The 18,275-nt window shown below is 43.4% G+C and overlaps 1 protein-coding gene across 1 annotated transcript in view; it reads left to right on the top strand.

Moving 5' to 3' along the window:
* The first annotated feature begins 930 nt into the window (after nt 1–930).
* Nucleotides 931–18,275, top strand: part of PAWR (pro-apoptotic WT1 regulator) — a 71,937-nt gene continuing 54,592 nt past the window's right edge. The window contains exon 1 of the mRNA XM_031589667.2: nt 931–1,472. Within this exon, the coding sequence (XP_031445527.1) occupies nt 987–1,472 (486 nt within the window). The 5' untranslated portion in view covers nt 931–986. The remainder of the gene's footprint in view (nt 1,473–18,275) is intronic.

Genomic DNA, 18,275 nt, shown 5'->3' with positions numbered 1-18,275 from the left:
AATTCAGCCACACAGAAGAGCGGAGCTTTCCAGACAGGTTTTACCGTTTGTTCGCCCATACGGACCATATAACGAATACTGCAACTTCAGCTCCGTTCCCTCTTACACGCGTTCCTCGCCGTTTCCAACCCAGCGGCATTTCCGAGCCGAGGGCTGCAGCATCACCAACCGCGAACCCTCCCGGACTCCCCCTTTCTCCCCCCACGTCCTCGTTCCGCCTCACAAAACGAAAACGCAGAGCCGTTCCGTTCCCATCCTTCTGCCCGCAGACGGAGACCTCTCCGGCTCCCGAGTGCAGACGGGAGGGAGAAGCGCGTACGGCGGGGCAGCCGGGCAGCGGCGGAGGTGCGGACGGCCTCGGGTGCGGCGCAGCCCCGCCCGGCGGCACCCGCCGGGAGATGGGGGGCAGGTGGCGGGCTCGGGCGCGGGTCGCCTCGGCACTTTCCGCCTTCGCTTCGGCTCCGTCCGCTCCGCGATGGAGAAAAGGGAGGGCACACGGGGGGAGCCCAGGGCCCCGCGCCGCGCCGCTCCTTCCGGGCGGGTGGGGGGCGGTGCCGCTCACCTGGTGCCGCCGGGGATCGGCCGTGCGGACGGCCGCGCCGGGCGGGAGGTGAGCGCCAGGCGGCCCCGCCTCGCCCCGCCCCGCGCACCGGCCCCGGCAGCGGGCGTCGGGCGGGCACGGCAGCCGGCGGCGCGGTGAGGGCGGGCGCGGGGAGCCGGGGCGGCGGTGATGGGGAGCGGAGCCCCGGGCGGGGCGGTGCGGGGGGGCTCGGCGGGAGGCAGGGCGGGACGGGCGGCGCGGCGGGACTCCTGACGGCCCCTTTTGTCTCTGCCCAGGGTGTTCGCGTCGCTCCCGGCCTCTCTCCCCGCCCCCGTCTCGCCCGCCCCGCCGGGAGCGCTCCTCCGCGGGCAGCGGCACGGCCGCCTCGGGGCGGGCGGCGGCGGAGGCGCTGCGGGGCGCTCCCGCCATCCACCCCGCCGCGAACATGGCGACCGGCGGCTACCGGAGCGCCGGCGGCAGCACCACGGACTTTCTGGAGGAGTGGAAAGCCAAGCGGGAGAAGATGCGGGCCAAGCAGGCGCCGACGGGCCCGGGGGCTGCGGCGGCGGGGGCCGAAGCCAGGCCGGCGGCGAGCCCTGCCCCGGCCGAGCCGCACCACCACCTGCCCGCCGCCCTGCCGCCCGAACGCGGCGCGCCCCCCGCCGGCGGGGCCGCCAACTGCCTCGGCCCGGGCCGCGCCGCCCCCGGCAAGGAGCCGCCGCCGCAGGGCCCCGCTGCCGGCAGGGAGCCCGCCAAGCAACCGCCCGCCGCCGCCTCCGCCGCGCCCGGCTCCCCCGAGGGCGAGGAGAAGCCGGCGGCCAAGGGGAAGAGCTCCGGCCCCAGCGCCAGGAAGGGGAAGGGGCAGATCGAGAAGAGGAAGCTGCGGGAGAAAAGGAGGTCCACAGGTGTGGTGAACATCCCGGCTGCCGAGGTGAGCGGGGCGGGAGGGACGGGAGGCGCCCGGAGCGCTGCCCGAGCGGGAACGGGGCGCTGCGGGGCAGCCCAGGTGTGCGGCGGCGGGGCTGAGCGGAGTCGCGGCTCCGGGTGGGTGCTCAGGTGTAAATAGCGCGCCGTTTGGAACGCGAAAGTATTTCCTGCGCTGGAAAAAATGTGGTGGTTGGAGGAGCATTTTTTGAGGGCAGAGGAAGATATTTTTATCAGCCAACACCACTGTCCTCTGCGGCTTGCTACTAGGATAGAAATCTGGCGCTGAGTTGTAATGCTCCTAGAGGAATTCGGAAGAATGATAACCGAGCCTTCAGCTTTTTTTTTTTTCTTTTTTTTTTTTTTCCCAGTTAATAGGAGGCCACAGGAAACTTTAAATAAAGCTGTGTTTTACCCTCAGAGTTGCGTTAATTCTGGTCGTCTGTCTCACTAAAGGAGAAACTGTGCAGTCTGTTTCTCTGGTTAATGTTACAGATGGTCAGAATAGCAATATAGTGCTTTTGCAGCAGCAGCAGGAGATGGAGTTGTGTTCTGCAGACCTGGAGTCATTAACACTTGTTTCGATCCCATAAACGCGCTTGTGGCGGTCACTTCCATGCAGGGAGGTGCTGGGAGATGAGCAGCGAGTTGTAAGAGCAGTGGAAATCTTTGGAGCTGTGTTTCCTAGGGGCTGGTCCTGCACTTGATGGGGGCATCGTTTGCAGAGCCTATTCTGAGATGTGTTGGCATGGGTCTTCCTGCTTTGGGGAGTGCAGCGAGTTTTTCAGCTCTTTGGCTTCTGAGATTGCCAGCTGCCCAGAGTGAGATGGTTGGTGAGCTCTGCGTGCTCCCCTCTACCTTCCCTGTGCTCCTATAGGAACTCATAAACAGTACTGCATTTTCATGTTCCCAGGTAAACTAGTCCTGGTCCGTTTCATAGGGCCTTTGCTCACTGCAGCAAGCATCACACAGCAGCTCCTTGTAGGGCTTCTGCTGTACCCCCAAACACCAGTCACGGCCTTTCCTTTTTTCCCCACCCTCTCTCCCTGCAACTGGTGTCCTGGTGCTTTGAACTTGTGTTCTGAGCTCCTGTTCTGTGGCTTTGGGTGGTGTGGTTTGGGGTGTGCTGGTGGTTGGACTTCATGTTTGTTTGTTGGCTTTGTTTTGTTTTGTTTAAATATTGCTCTGAATATTCATTGCTTTCCAGGAATGCATGCTCCTTGCTCAGCAACCATTAGAATCTTCTGTGTCAGTTTGCTGCTGTAGCTGCTGCTGCATTGTTAGAGTGGCTGTCATGGCTGAAGTACTTGGGCACTGAGAAGCAAGCTCTCCTCAGCCATGTGTTTCTGAGGCCTGACTCCTTGCAAACTTCTCTCCATGTTGCTTATGTCTGAAATCAGCAACTTGGACAAAAGAAGGCTGTTGTGTAAATGGTGACTTGTTGAAATAATTGAGTTTGCAGTCTACAACACTCCAGTTTCATAGCAGTTCCAATCCTCTGCTGTGGGCAGGGCTGCCACCCAGCATCTCAAGCTGCCAAGGGCTCCATCCAACCTGGCCTTGAGTGTTTTCAGGGATGGGACACTCACACCTCCTCTGGGCAGCTGTGCCAGTGCCTCACCACCCTCTGAATAAAGATTCTTCTCCTAACACCTAACCTAAATTTCCCTGATTTTAATTTAAAGCCATTCCCCTTTGCCTCATCACTGTCAGACTATGTAAAAACTCAGTTTCTCTTGTGTTTATAAGATCCTTTCAGGTACTGGAAGGCTGTAGTGATTTCTCCGTGGAGCTCTCCCCATGCTGAACAAGCCCAGCTCCCTCAGGCTGTCTTCATAGGAAATTTCTTGCTGTTTTTCTCCTTCAGGTGCTAGGCTTAGCTTTGCTGTGCTGAGTGTCAAGTGCTATGCTTTGAAAGCTTTTCACATTTTGGAAGATGTTCTCACAGACCTTTGTTGGGTGTTTTATTGTCTAACTTTCAAGAAGACAGCTTTCTCTAGTGCAGAGTTGTCATTTTGTGATGAGCATTGCAGCAAAGTGGAGAAAGGCAGCAAGGAGGAGATTCTGATTCTCTGAAATAGAGACAAATAACTTTACAAAATGTGCTTGTGGGAGATGCTTAATGCCTTGAAATTTCTTGGCCTGGAAGAGAACACAAGAAGGGTTTTCACCACCAGAGAAACAGAACCTAATTTCTGTTGTAACGCATTGGAAACTTGAATGTTATGAAAAGTGGAACAATGAAAGTTAAGGTTTAGGTTGTCTTGTTGTTGTTGAAATAGGCATTAAAAATGTTAGCAGATTGTTCTTCATTAATGATGAATTTCTGCTCAATAGGAAGGTAACAGAGCTGGGACTTAAACAGTTCCATGTCTTAAAGTTCTTTTGTATTTAAGTCATAAGAGGTCAGAAATCGAAGGGAAAGCTGTGAAAACAAATGGTGACAGGTTGTGAGCAGGGGCTGTGCTTTGTGTTTGGAAGCCATAGTGGTAAAAGTAAAGGTTGGTTTCTATCTTCACAGCACCAGTGCTTAATCTAAGTCCAGATGGCTTTGGAAGTTGGCTTCTGAAGTATTTGCAGCCCTTTACCTTCTTGGTAGCTGGTTGAAACTTAGTAATTTGATTTCACTCTGTGGAATTTGATGCCTTGGAATAGGTTGTGAAAGGTAACAATTGCATCTAATGATCATTACTACTACAGTTTACTTCTCTAAATTAAGCTTTACAGCCTGCCCCATACAAAGCATTTTTTTCAGTTTGTAGGTGTTCAGTTGATGCAGATGTGAAGTTCTGTCTGTAACGTTTTTCTCACTTGAAGCAATGCTCCTGTCTGTCTGAGACACACACACAGTTCCTGTTGTGCTAAGCTCTGCCTATACAATGAAAGTGGTGTTTTGTATTGTTAAAGCAACTTTGCTGTGCTGCTGAAGGTGCAGCTCTGCTTCTGTACGTGTTCACACTGGCAGATTCTGCTGGCAGAGCTGTGCTCATAAGCTGTTTCTGAATCTCAAACAGGAGATCAACAAGTGCTGTTGTGGTCACCTTTGTAAAAAGGGTGCATGTGGAGTCAGCATCGTGGCTATCCTGGGCAGGACAGTTAGGTGGTTGGTTTTGGTGTAATGTGCTTATGGATGAAGTTTACATTTTTTCACCTAAGCAGCTGCAAGCCATCTAAATTCACAAGTGTTCTTCTGTAAATAACGGGGTGATGAATGTTTTAACAAGGTGTAAAGAACTTGGATCTGTGTAATTTGCACGCAGAGCTGCCGTACTCAAGATACAACAGTCTCCTGACCTGTTTGTAGGAAATATTAATACAGTAAAAGACCTACGCTCCAGTGCATAGGATGTGCAGCTGCTCTGTCTGTTCCATACCAACTTTGGAGTGGTACAAAGGCCATGACTTTCTGACAGTGGGCTGGCAGCTCTGCCAAGAGTCTACTGCTTTGGAAGGGGCTGTGTGTGATGCTTGGTGGGTGTTGTGCTGAACAGAAGCAGCTCGTGCTACTGTGGGAATCAAACACTGAGCTGTGTCACTGACAGGAGGCTGCTGCGTTCCAGTTGGAAAAACCAAAGGAAACTTTAAATGCCAAATGTGTCAAGCATAGCAATTACTGAGTAGGTTGTAAAGCAACTGAAAGCCTTCTCTGAAAGGCTGGAAACTAGAGAGGAGCGCGGAGTCCCGTGCTGGTGATTGGAGTCTTCTGAACAGAAGTTTCCCTTCAGTAGAATCCTCTGCAGCAAAAATCCCTACCTAAGGATTAAGTTAAGTGGAAGAAAAGTTCTTGCCATCTTGTTATAATGGGAAAGCATCTTTGCACTGACCACTGTCTCTGAGCATTTTCCTTTCAAGCAACTTGCTTTTTTTTCACATATGTTAGGAGAAAAATGTCTCAGTAAGACGTGTTCAGGAAAAGACTGTGGGGAAATGCATATTTCCTGACCACTGATACCATCAATGCAGAATATTAGTATTGTGGCAGAAGTCTAAAATATATTTATTTGACCTGGCTGACCTTCCACTACCATCCTGCTGCTTGCTTTGTCTGGTGAGCACATTCATTTTACTGTTGTTCTATTTGTGGTTCCTCCTTCAGACATGGACGGGTAAAAGAGGCATTATAAACATTTTCAGATTTCTGCTATGAATACTATTTACATCCAGGCTGCTTCATCGTCAATTCCTTTGTGAATCCTGATTTTTAACTTAGCCTCTGGGCAACCCATGCAATGGGCACATTCTTTATCTTTTTTCCACCCTCTTTTAGCATGTAAGTTTAATTCCTGTTCCTTTATTTATTGATTTTTTTTTAAGTTTTTGCTTGTGTTTATAGGCATGCTTTAATACTCTGACACTTAGCTAGGTAAGTGGAGGTGTTTGCTCAAGTCAGTCACGTAATGAACATAGAAATCCAGAAAGATTTTTGCATCTAGAACCCTTCCCAATCGCTGTGCTTACTTTGGGATAAGGTGCAGTAGTTTTCTGTCTGAAAATATACGCAGAGATAGTGTGATTTCTTTTTGTATGATAGGGATAACTTTATTCTTGCTGTTTTCATAGAAGGCCAGACTGTAGGCCAGTGTCAACAGCTGGAAATCCCAGGACTCTACCAGAAAGCACCAATTCTTTTATGCATGTAGTTCGTAATTCCAGTGCCTCTTCCTGCTGGAGTGGGAAAGAGTGATGGAAAGCATTCAGGAGCCACCAATTTCCCCTCTGATTCTCTCGACTGCATTTATCTCTTAAGTGCAATTTTGGGAAGGCTGGTTTTTAAAACGATCCTTTAATAAGTAGGTGTATTTGGAAAACATTATTGTACTGTTAGCTTTTTCACTCTCCTGGTTTTGGGATGATTCATCTGAAACGATACCGTTATTTGGTGGAAAATAAACGTAAAGTAAGTAAAGAATTCTTCAGAAAGTAAGAAGAGTACTTAGCTTAGGTTCTAATTGATGGTTGAAGGCATCTTGCTTTTCTGCCTTGCCAGTTACTGCCTTTCCTTGCCAGTCTGTCCTGTGGCCAATAGACCCAAATAAATGTAGATGTTGGCTGGCTGAAAAGAAATATTCCTTTGTGTTCTTCCTAGGCTATTGTACTCAAGACTGATACGTTGTCTGTCTAATCTTGTTCCTAAAGCCTACTTAAAAGACAAGATACATCTGGAACAAAAAAAAAAAATCATAGGGCAGAGAGGAAACAGCCTGTCAGCTGTGGGTTTGTCCACTTCTGCCCTGACATAAACATAGGAGCATCTTGCTTTTCAGTGGAAACAGGCTGACTTCAGTCTCATTGTGTAGCACAGACAGAGAAGTATGGATATCATCAGTTACATCAGTTATCACACTGAAGTGAACATGCAGTTCTATAGCAGCAGTCAGCCCTTAAATGAGGTCTAAGAGAGCTGCAGCCAGGCTCCACCCATTCTAGTTGCACAGGTGAGTTGCATTCACCTGTGCTTCCAGGGCTGACTGGGTACTTTGAGCACCCAGGTGCTCAGTCAGTGGTTCAGGCCACAACTCCACAGTTCCCATACAATAGTACAGATGTTTATCAGCATTTGTATGTGATACTAATGGGCACAGAATCATAGGCAGTTATGTTGGCTGGAAGACGTCTCTAAAAAAAAAAAGTCATCTGTTCTAATCCCCTGCTCCTACTGGGGCAATTCTTGTCAGGTTGGTTAGCATTTGCCTCACTGAATTTTGAGTATCTCCAGCATGTTCAGGTCTGTGGCATGAGCAGGTCTGCTTGCCAGCATCTTTAGTACTCTCCACCTGTTTTGTATCTGCTGCAAACGTCTTGGGAGTGCCTTCCATCCCTCTGTTTAGATTGCTAATAATGGTATTATATGGTATTGGCCCTGATATCAGCTCCTGAAGGATGCTGCTTCCCTGGCTCCATACGAACTTTCTAGTCCTGCTTAAAACCTGCTGAGTCTGAGTTTTCTGCCACTTTTTTTGTTCACTTATGTGGCGGATATTTAACCAGTTTGACTTTAAGGGTGCTGTTGGTCACCTGAGTCAAAGCCTTTTTTCACTCCTATGTATTTGAAGGAAACGTTCAAAAATTCTGGAATGGCTGGTGTAGACCTTCTTATAAGAGCTGTTACTGATTCAGCCAAGTTGTTATAATTGCTGAGTGAGAGAAACTGCTTAACATTTTCTAGTTTTTAAAAACAGTGGAAGTGCAGGAGAATTATTTTTCTTCAAGGGTACAGGACAAAAAAAAAGATGGCACAAGAGATCAGTGTATCTTGTTGCTTTGTTGTATTGTCTCAAGCAGATGAAAGTACTCTTCATACTTGGAAGAGCAACTTAAGATAGAATATCATATCATATCATGGAAGTTGGGATTGTTCAGTCTGGAGAAGAGGAGGCTCAGGAGTGACCTTATTGTTCTCTACGACTGCCTCAAGGGAGGTTATGGTGAGCTGGGGGTTGGCCTTTTCTCCAGTATGGCTTGCAGTAGGTCTAGAGGAATGGCTTCAGGTTGGACATCAGGAAATACTTCTTCAATGAGAGAGTGGTCAGGTGCTGGAATGGGCTGCCCAGGGAGGTGGTGGAGTCAGCATCCCTGGAGGTGTTCCTCAGTAGAGCATTTAACACTTCTTGAACATGTTTAGTGGGATATATTGGTGATAGGTGGATGGTTGGATTGTCTTAGAGGTCTTTTCCAACCTTGGTCATTCTATGACTCTATGATCACATGTTTTCCTTGGAAAATCTCATATTTAATTAAGGAGCAATACTATAAACCCGCCTAAAATTGAGAGTAGTCTAATGCAGCTATCCTGAGTGAGGAAAAATGGGTTGGGTTTTGCTCCCAAGTAGGATCCAGCTTTGCTATCTCATCTCTCTTAAATATCTCACTATTTACAATCAGCTGGGGTAATGGGATTAAATAGCAGTCTCGGGTATTAGCTTAGTGTTTTCAGTAGTAAGTCCTAATATTCATAGCATTGAAGTAATTAATACCTTAGTGATTGAACCATGAAAAATGAAAAGCTAAGTGAGCAGTCCAAAGCTGCTGCTTCTAGAACCTCATTGTTTGCACTTGTCGTGTCTTCAAAATCCCTTTGTAACTTTGGAGAATATGGTTCATCCCAACCTGAATATTTGGAGCTGATTACTCAGGAGCTTGTTAATTTAGCACAGTAGGAAGGAGATATCTGGAATAACTGATCTTACAATATATTTTGTTTTTAATAAGATTAGAATGTTGTGTTTCTTTTAGTACCAGAAGGAACAAATTATAGATGACATATTTTAGATTTCAATGCTATGGCTTGGCTACTTCTGGTGAACCTACACTAACTCTAGTTGTTAATTCCCAGAGCTGTAAGTAAATTATAATTATTTTTTTATTTTTTCTACTATAGGTTCAATTGATTGGAAAATATTCCTCTCAAAAGAGGGCTGGTGGTATTTTTTAATAAGAGGCAGATTTGCCTGAACTGGAAAGTGTGGTTTATTGGTGATTTATATCTTTATAACTATATGTATTTATATATCTCTGTATATACACACACACTTATGAGAACTACTTAAATATATTACCTTTTTCCAGCACTTTTGGTTAATTTAAAAAAAGAAAAAATACAACCCTTCTTCCTTTGTTTTATAGATAGAACTTTCTGTGAGGATACAGAGCAGTAAAAAGAATGAATGGATTAATTTCAGCAGTCACTAATAAATCACCAGAAGTCTTGTGAATTAGTTTATGATTTCTCCAGACTTGTGTTACTGTTTTCCTTTCCAACAGCGTTTTTGTGCTTTGAATGTTCTATATCCCAGATGTGTTACTTTCTAAAGAACCAAGGTGAACAATTGAAGCAGACCTCAAACCAAATAACCCCCCCACCTCCTGCTCCAGCTAAGAAGCAGAATGCCCTCTGCGCCTCTCAGCCACTCATCTTTCCCCAGAATTCAGCTCGTAGGTTGGGCAAACTGTCTTGTCTTGTTTCATTTTTTGCTTTACATATTGCAAATATTCATGCTTCTTTGAGTTTGAGCACATCTTTCTTGTGTCACTTTACCCTTCGGCAGGTTTTTTTTTAATTATTACTTTTATTGTATTTGTTTGTGTATGTCCCAGTAAGAGTTGGTGGGTGATAGTTTCCTTTTGGAAAAGAGATTAAAACAATCTCCCCCCAACTCTTAAGTTAAATATGGCAATATGAATTGATGCAAAATGTTTATTGGCTCAAACTTCACTTTTCTTTCTCAGTAGCCTCTTTAAAACCTACGTATTTTCTAAATCTTCTTGTAGCTCCAAGTGTGCAGGGGATTTACTGAAAGGTCGCTGTCAAGTGTTCAGTTCCAAGGAAGCTTGCACTGATTTCTTAACACTGCCTTCATGTTGTCTGGTTTGTTACATCTGTGTGAACTTTTTATGGTGAATGTTTTTCTCTACTACTTTTTTCTTTAAGTTGGAGTTGTGTATTTAAAGACTTCAAATGGAGGACTGTAGGTGGATGACTATTTCCAGTGCTTTACAAGGTCATGGGAAATTAAAATAAAAACCATAACTCTAATGTTTTGTTTGGAGATTTTACTGTGACTGATCTCTACACATGTCCCTTTTGGAAGGACTTTGTGGAACATTTAAGTCTCTTACTCCAGTCCTGCAAATGTCGTAAGCAGCTCTGTCATGTAGCCTTTCTGTACAGCAGTGGCATCACCTTAAAGCAGTCAGGTTTTGTGCTTCTGGGAGAAGGCGTGCTTTAAGAAGAACAATCATCAAAAAATAAACTGAACTAAGGAACTAAGAAACAGTGAGGCAAAATACCAGTCAAGAGCAAATTTCACCTGTCTCAACGCTTGCCTATTTTCAGACCAAAATGTAAAGCAAGTGTGTGGTAGGCATAGGCTTTATACAGTATTTGCTATGCAGTCCTTTGTCATCAATGAGACAGAATTACTTTTCTTGATCTGAAGGGCTCTGTGCATTATGTTTGGAACCTCTCTAAGCCACAGACTCGTTAATAGATGAGAGACTTGCAGAAGTGTGGTTTGGGGCAGCAGTGTGTGCCTTCTGTGTGTAGACAGTGAAGCTCTGTTGAGATTGGAAGGAGCCTCGGGAGGTTTTCAGTCAGACCTGGCTGCTCGAGGCTTAATCCAGTCAGACCTTGAAAACATCTCGGGATGAAGACAGCACAGCCTCCTTGGACAACCCTTCCAGTGCCTCGCTGTTCTTATGGTGCAAATATTTTCTCTTCTGTTTGATCAGAACCTCTCACATTTCAGTGTACATCCATTGACTCTCATTTCCCTGCCATGCGTGGAGCCTGGCTCTCTGCTCACTGGCTGCTTGAGATGACTGGAAAAAAAGATGCTTTTGGTTTTTTGGCAGAGCATAACCTAGGCCTGATTTATTCCATGGGAATAACAGGTGCTAATGAGATTTGAGGCACAGAGGTAGGTTAGCCGGGTAAAGTGCTCAGATATGGAAAAACTGTTGTGAGTAACTGCTCTCTATATGGCAGCTCTGCCAAATACATTGATCACCAGAGACCAGAGTGGTAGACAGCAGAAACTTGAGATAACTTCTCTTTAACCATTCATCTTCTCAGTCCTCTCTAACCTTGTCCATTATTTTTATGAGTCCCAGGAACCTGTGTGTGTCCTACCTGTCTGCTGCAATTACGTGTGAATTGCATTCCATGCAATTTGTAGCTCAGTGTTTGTAAGAACATGGAGTTTCAGTCGATACCTGTGGTCATCTGGATCAGCCTCTTCCCACTGAGGTTCACTTAATCACTTTGTAAAACTCTAGCTTGATTCTTTCAGTACACTGTAAGAAGCAGTACTGATTATAGCGGGTCTGACCAAGGAGCCTCACTGTCCTGCTCCTACAATATATAGGTAGGTAGGAAGGAAAAATATTGCAGAAATGTTGTGATTTCCCATGAATTAGTGTCCTACTTTCTTGATGGTTTTCATCTCGAAAACTTGCAGCATCTGATTAAAGTCACTAAATAAACAGAAATTCTCTACCAAGTACTTTTCAGTCTTCCTTGAGTGTGTGAACTGTTAGCATACAGTAAATGTTTGGGCAGGGAGGTCCACATTTCTAGCACCCGGTACTTATGACGCGCCATGCTTTTACGATTATTATTTCACTCTCGTGCCCCCAAAACCCAACGCATTATCTATCTACTATCCTCATTTCACGATCTTTGCTCACTAGTTACTTCTACAGCAAGGTTAAGAGTTTTTCTGATTGATTTACTTAAGTTTGCTGAGATTTCGGATCTGTTCTAGTGTTCCTGTTTGACAGGCTGTTATTCATTTGTTTGTTTTGGGTTTTTTTTGGCTTTTTATTTTTTTGTGTGTGTGGTTCATCATTAAGGAGAGTACACTATCTGATATATCTCATGCTCTGCCAGAACTTCAGATTAGCTGAAGTTGCTAGTGAAAGCATACATGGAGATGAGTTTTTTTTTCTGCAAGTCAGCTCACAAGCACCTCACATTCCCTTCTAAGACTTTTACTTTTGGAAGTATTAATTTGGGTAGATTTAGAGGTTTTTTGTATCCTCTAGAGGTTTTTATTTTTATTTTTTTATGGAGATACATTCCCCAACTCTCATTATACTTTGAATGAGAAGTTCACAATCCTCATCATACGAGTTCTTGCACAGCCAAGTTCATGCTTTACTAACTTCTTTATCAGAATTTGTGCTTTTGAAATAATTCTGTTAAAGACCTTCTTTAAAATGGAAACCTAGTTATCTTACTAACTGAATCAACTTGTGGTGCTTCAGTATAAATGTCCTTTTCAGTTACCAAAATCCAACATCCTAGTGGGTTAGTGATTTGGCCAACAAGTCTGTGTACTAAAACATCCAGAAGTACCTGTTTTTTTTTTAATTGCATAAGCGATTAACTTGAGCTTTAAACTGTCAACACCTGTTTTTCTTGTCTATTTTACCTTTTCATTTCTATGTTGTGTTCGGGGAAGGGCAGGAGAAAATTGACGTAAGCATTGCTGATTGCTGTTGGATTTTTTTTTTGCTTGCTTCTATGTAAAAAAAATAAAAATAAAAATTGCTAAGCATAGAGACTGAGGCTTCTGTGTTTACAAACTGTATGTGTATAAAAGCTGCCTAAGAAGTTAGTTCCTAATGACTGAGGTAGCAAAATAAGCAATTGCAATATTCATTCTTGAATGGGTCATTAATTTTAAATAGCTTTTTAATTGTTTACATAGCACTTCTTGTCTTGTTACTCCCTTCTTTAAGCCAGCAGTACCAAAGGAAACAGCTGACCTACATCCCTTCTAATTGCTAAGGGTGGAAACGTTGATTCTGAATACTGTGGTAGGTGGTAGCAGATGAAAATTTTGGTATTTGCGCATTTTTCCTCTTCTATAGCATTTAGGTACATGTATGCCTACTGAGATGTTTGGGGTTTTTTGAGATCAACAAGGAGAAAATTTAAGCTGAATTTATATTTTGTTAACCAAACAACTTTTCTCTTTTTTCTTTTATTTTTTTTTCCCATTTGTTTTTCTGGCCAGGAATGTGAAACTTTCGACATGTTTTTCCCATGTTTAAAAAATAAATATATCTAAAATCTTTTTGGCTCATGAATAAATGACCCTTATTGCGCAGTTCAGTAGCGAGCTAATGTTCTGGTAGCCCAAACCAGATTATTGAACAGACCTAACTGTAAGAAAGCTCTTAAAACAGCAGTATGCTGGGAGTAGCCTGTTAAAAAGTGCACTAAGGACAGTACTTGTCTGAATAATTCTTCCAACTTACACATCAGTTGATCTGTGATTCTGTTCTGTAACGTGAAGTATAATTTCACTTTCTTCCATAAAAACACTTTTTGGCCTTCGCAGGTTAAATTAGAAGTTACTACTGATGATGTGACAGTGCTTTGCCAAACCAGAAATATTCTATTTCCTTATTCATCTTGGTTTATTAAAATTTTTAATCAGTTTGGCTACAGTTCTGCTTTAGTCTGCGTCCCAGAGCATTAATAACAAATTGGGGCGCAGGATGGGTGTATTTTTTACTTGTGCTGCTGTGGGTTATCAAGTTCTGTAGGTTAAATCCTGTCTAAAATAGTGTTGTGACTTCAATCTTCTTGTTCTTTGTGAAACTGATAGCTACCAGAATCACTTCTGGAGCAGAAAGTCAAAAACATCTCTTCCTCTTATTTTCCAGGAGTGTTCTAGGCTTTTGGGTAAGTAGTAATGTTAATCTCTTATGTACTTAAGTTAAAAGCTTTCTGTGAAGTCTGTTTTGAATGCAGCCCCTCTGTATTTTGGAGCATGGGAGGTAGAGTAGAACCTGGCAGCTCTTGGTCCTGCTGCAGGTTGTGTTCCAGGCCCAGCACTAAGCTCAGCCTCTGTGCTTTGATCAAAGCCTGTTATACAGCCAGGTGTCGAGTTGGTTTTTTAAGTCCTCTGAAAGTTCTTAGATCCAAATGTGCAGAAGTGCTGTGTAAATTGAACTTCTAACTCCAAGATGAAAGATTTAGTTCTTAATGTGTGTGATGTTGTGCTTCAAAGAAAATTGTATGACGTTGTCATTTCAATTAGACCAAAGCTACAAACATCTCTAATGTACCGTGACACACTGAGTGATTTGAAGTCTTAACATACAGAGAGATTTTGTAGAGAAATCCTGTGGGTCCATCCCTTAAGGAAAACAGAGAAGCTGTGGTTGGACTGAGATGCTTTGTGTTAATATCTGATGTCAAAAATTTTATTTGGGGAAAAACAACAACAACAACAACAAACAACATTCATTTCCAGTATAGAGTGCTGCAGTGAGATAATTGAGTGTCTGGGGCTTACCCCATCAGTTTGCAGACTTGTAGTTTTTATTCATGAAGTTTGAGCATACAGAATAGTGAAAAGCAGTGCTGGAAGTCCAGCTGTGAGGTGCAACATGAATGAGGCATTGTAGTCAGGTTTCTTTCGTGAAGTTATTAAAAGCTATTAGAAAACTCAGAGATGTGGTAAATTGTCAGATTTGGGAAACTACAGCTGGATGTCTAAGGAGCATGTGTTTGATGTGCTAAGTGCTGTAACCAAGTGTTTCAGCAAAGTGTACTGGGACTGGATGTTTTGACATGCTTGGCAATTAAATCATATACATAGGAGCCTGCATTTCTGGATAATGGCATAGCTAGAGTCCTCGCATATCTGAGAAAGAATTTCCCATTCATTCAATTTCTCTACTCTTTTCATTTGTTACTAATCAAGAGAGTTTAAAAAAAAAAGTCTTTAATCTCACATAATGAACTCTGTCTAGAAATGCGTAGAAACCCTAAAGGTAATTCTCTGTCAAAAGGAAGGTAAACTAAAAATGAGGAAAACTTGTACAGTAAGTGCACATAAACTAGTAACCTGATGAAAATGGTGTGCATCGTAATTATCCTGCATGAAATAATGGCACCTCGGGCAGCTAACTTTTACAGCAAAATGTAATGCTTGTTTTTAGCCAGAGGCAGAAGCCCATTATCTGTCAGTTTTCAGACATTGTGTATAGTCTAAAACATAAGTGGGTGTTTTAATATAATCTCATTTTGTGGGTTTGCTTCTTTCAATTAAAAAAAAAAAATGGGCTCGTCAGATGTCAGATCAGTTTTTGTCAAACCTAGCCAGAGGCTATTTGAACGCAGGTGTTGCTAAGCAGCTCAACACTAGAAACCACTGCTGTTAGCATGTTACATTTTTTATAAGATGCAAGAATGTTTGTGAATCAAAGCAGAAGGGATTATAAAGGGTATGTTAATGTACTTATGCATGCATGAACTGTTCCCCGCTGTTGTTCTGCTTCCCTTTTTGATTCCTCGTGAACTTCTCTGTGTTCTGTTTATTTAGAAAGATTTGGAGGTTGTTTGTGTGTTCTAGAGCTTTCAGTGCTGTTAGCTGGCTCACGGGGACTGGAAACCGAGATCTGAAGCCTCAATTCTCCATGTGGTAAGCTTTCAGTTCAGTTGACTGTCCCACTGTGATGGGGGAGTAGACATCCCTATGGCTTTTTATAAGCTGGTACAGCTTTTTAATTTAGATTGAAGCTTATTCTGCTTTGAGGTCCTGCTTGGGTCTATCTGGGAGCACTGTGATGGTGTTCATGCACTGCTGAACTCAGGGCTGCTAAATCCCTCTGACCTGACCTGGCTCCATCTGGAAGTTCCAGGAAGTGGGATGCACTGATGTTCAAGCTGCCTGTCAGATCTTTGGATGCCAGCATTGCTTTTCATTTCCAAGAATGTTTAGTGTGCTTGCTATTTGATTGCATAAATATAGTGATGTTTTTAAATCCATGCAGGTTTTTCAATGACTTGTGTGCCTGAGTAAATAACCACAGACTTCACTTTAAAAGAACAGTGTTAAAAAGAGCAAATTTTGTACCACATTGGCAAAACGAAATGGTGATAAGAAACAGTAGTTGACTGTAGCTTGATGAATAAAAAGCATTTTTCATTTGTTTCCAAGTACAGCTCTGATCTTGCCAATAGCAGTATTAAAATAATAACTTCAGTGCACTGCAAATATATTCTACAATAGCAGGTAGCTTTTAGTCATCAACACAGAAGCAGACTTAACGAAAGCACTAATGAAATATGAGAGGGATATCTAACAGGGGAGGCTTGACATGCATTTGCTAATTAGCCTTGGATTCATAGGAAAGACTGGACTTTCTCCCCTTTAAATTAAACTCAGTATTATGATGTCTCAAATGTCATACTGGGATCTTCTAGTTCCTGAAAACTCAAAGCTTTATTTGACTTCATTTGCGTGATGCTGAAAGAAAGGCTGGTCTTGCATTTAGTAGATGTACCTATATAAATTGCATGGGAATAGCTTGTGTTGTAGCACATTAAAGAGGTTGTCATCAAAGGACCCAGCATTTATCTGTAATTTAGGCTGGAGAGTATTTTGTTGATTTTCATTTTGTCTGAACTATTTTTAAGCCAGCGTGCTCTGATCCTAGAAGATGATGAGAGCTATGTGAGGATGGCATTGGTGTGGAGAACCCAGCGTGCTGAGGGAATTGGGGCCTGTGAGTCAGGGAAGCTCTGGGAACACAGTGCTCGGCCATAGGTGTTTGTGCATAGAGACCTACCTCAGAAATCTGCTCTACAGCTTCACATAAGTGCAGGTGATGTGGTGTGGAAGGCCCTGGGCTTTGAATCACCCACCAGTACTTGCCATAGGCAATTCCTTCAAAAAAGGCTTGAAATAATAGGCTCTATCTGCTCCTTCTTGATACAGAAGAAATTGGTTTGAAAGCAAAGTTTCTGCTTTCTTACTTGGTAGCTACAGAAATCTGCTCCCTAGGGCCTACTGCCTTACAACCAGTTTTTGTGGGTTAGCAGCTGTTGGTAGAGAAAGATTTGAGAGTTACATCTGCAGCTGGAAGTTTCTTGTAAATAAAATGAGATGTGTAATTTTATTTGTCGCCTTACTACCTAGTTCAAATTGCACATGTACATCGTTTGAGGGTGGTGAGACACTGGAACAGGTTGCCTAGAGAGGTTGTGGATTCCCTTCCCTGGAAGCATTCAAGACCAGGCTGGATGGGGCTGTGAGCAACTGGGTCTACAGGGAGGTGTCCCTGCCTATAGCAGGGGGTTGGAACCAGGTGATCCTAAAGGTCCCTTTCAACCCAAACCATTCTATGATTCTTTGTCTGTAAGAGGACATTCCCTTCATCAGTTGTAGCTGCAGGTTTCATTTAACTAGAGCGATCTCAGTGGCATGTTCAGTCATGCCATAGCTGTATGACAAAAAAATGCCTGAAGCTGATAGCAGGGACAGCAAATGGGGACTGTCTCCTAGCAAAGAGGCGCTGGCTCGTAAAACAATCATGTTTCATCCTTTGTCTTCCATTCTTTTGTTTTCTTTCTTTCCTCAGCATTCAGGCGCTGTAAGTTACTGGCACTAGTATGCACTAGTAATTAAGAAGAGAGGGGATGCAAAGCCTATATGCTCAAACAAGTTCATTCGAGCAAGTTCTTTAAAAAATAAGCCAGTTCTGCATAATTATTGTTTCTGATTTGTCTCCTACCTGTTCATCCAGTTCTGTAAGCAATTTGTTTCTGACTAATTTTTAATAGCCTGTTAGTGACAGCGTCTACTTCTCTAATCAATGTATGATTTATTGTTGTTTGTTCTCAACTACAGCATCCAGTTTAATTAAATGAAGCTGATTGTTTTCATTAGTATGATAGCAATTTAATTATTAAATTCATCATGACTCCTGAGTTTATATTTGGGATTTATTTCTTATTTGTTGCTTTAGGCCTCCATTCTTAATGTGAGTTTGTAATGTTTATGTAAAACTATGCTCGTTAGTGAAATTTAATACTAATTACCTCTTGAGGTTTTAATAGATTGGGGTTGGTTGGTGTTTTTTTTTTTTTTTTTTTTTTTTAAAAACCATGACCTGGGAACTTTGAAATAAAACATCCTTTCAGACTATGAATGCATATTGCATGCTTTTTACTTTTTTTTTTTTTGTCTCCAGGTATGTCTGAGGTAGAGCAAAGGTCAAATGTTAACCATCTCCTCAAGTTACGCTTCAGATTAAGAAGACATGAATGTCAGGAATTTGGAGGATTGAGTTTAGTGAGGCCAGTAATGTCAAAGTATTAGCTGAAAATGTGAGGAGGGGAAGAAGGGAATGCGGCAGGAGGGAGGGGGGGGGGGGGAGTTGTTTTGGAGGTATTTAAAAACATTTCACTCAGAACAGGCAGTGCGTAATGAGGGATCACAGACCTAAAAGTGTAGAGATGAAATTATGTGATGGATTTTGCTTTTAAAGAAAGTATTCTTAACTGGGA

The sequence above is a fragment of the Phasianus colchicus genome, chromosome 1, assembly GCF_987193195.1.
Source record: "Phasianus colchicus chromosome 1, bPhaCol1.hap1.1, whole genome shotgun sequence".
Lineage (NCBI taxonomy): Eukaryota > Metazoa > Chordata > Aves > Galliformes > Phasianidae > Phasianus > Phasianus colchicus.
Note: the sequence above shows the minus strand (reverse complement) of the source record. Positions and strands in the feature narration are given on the sequence as shown.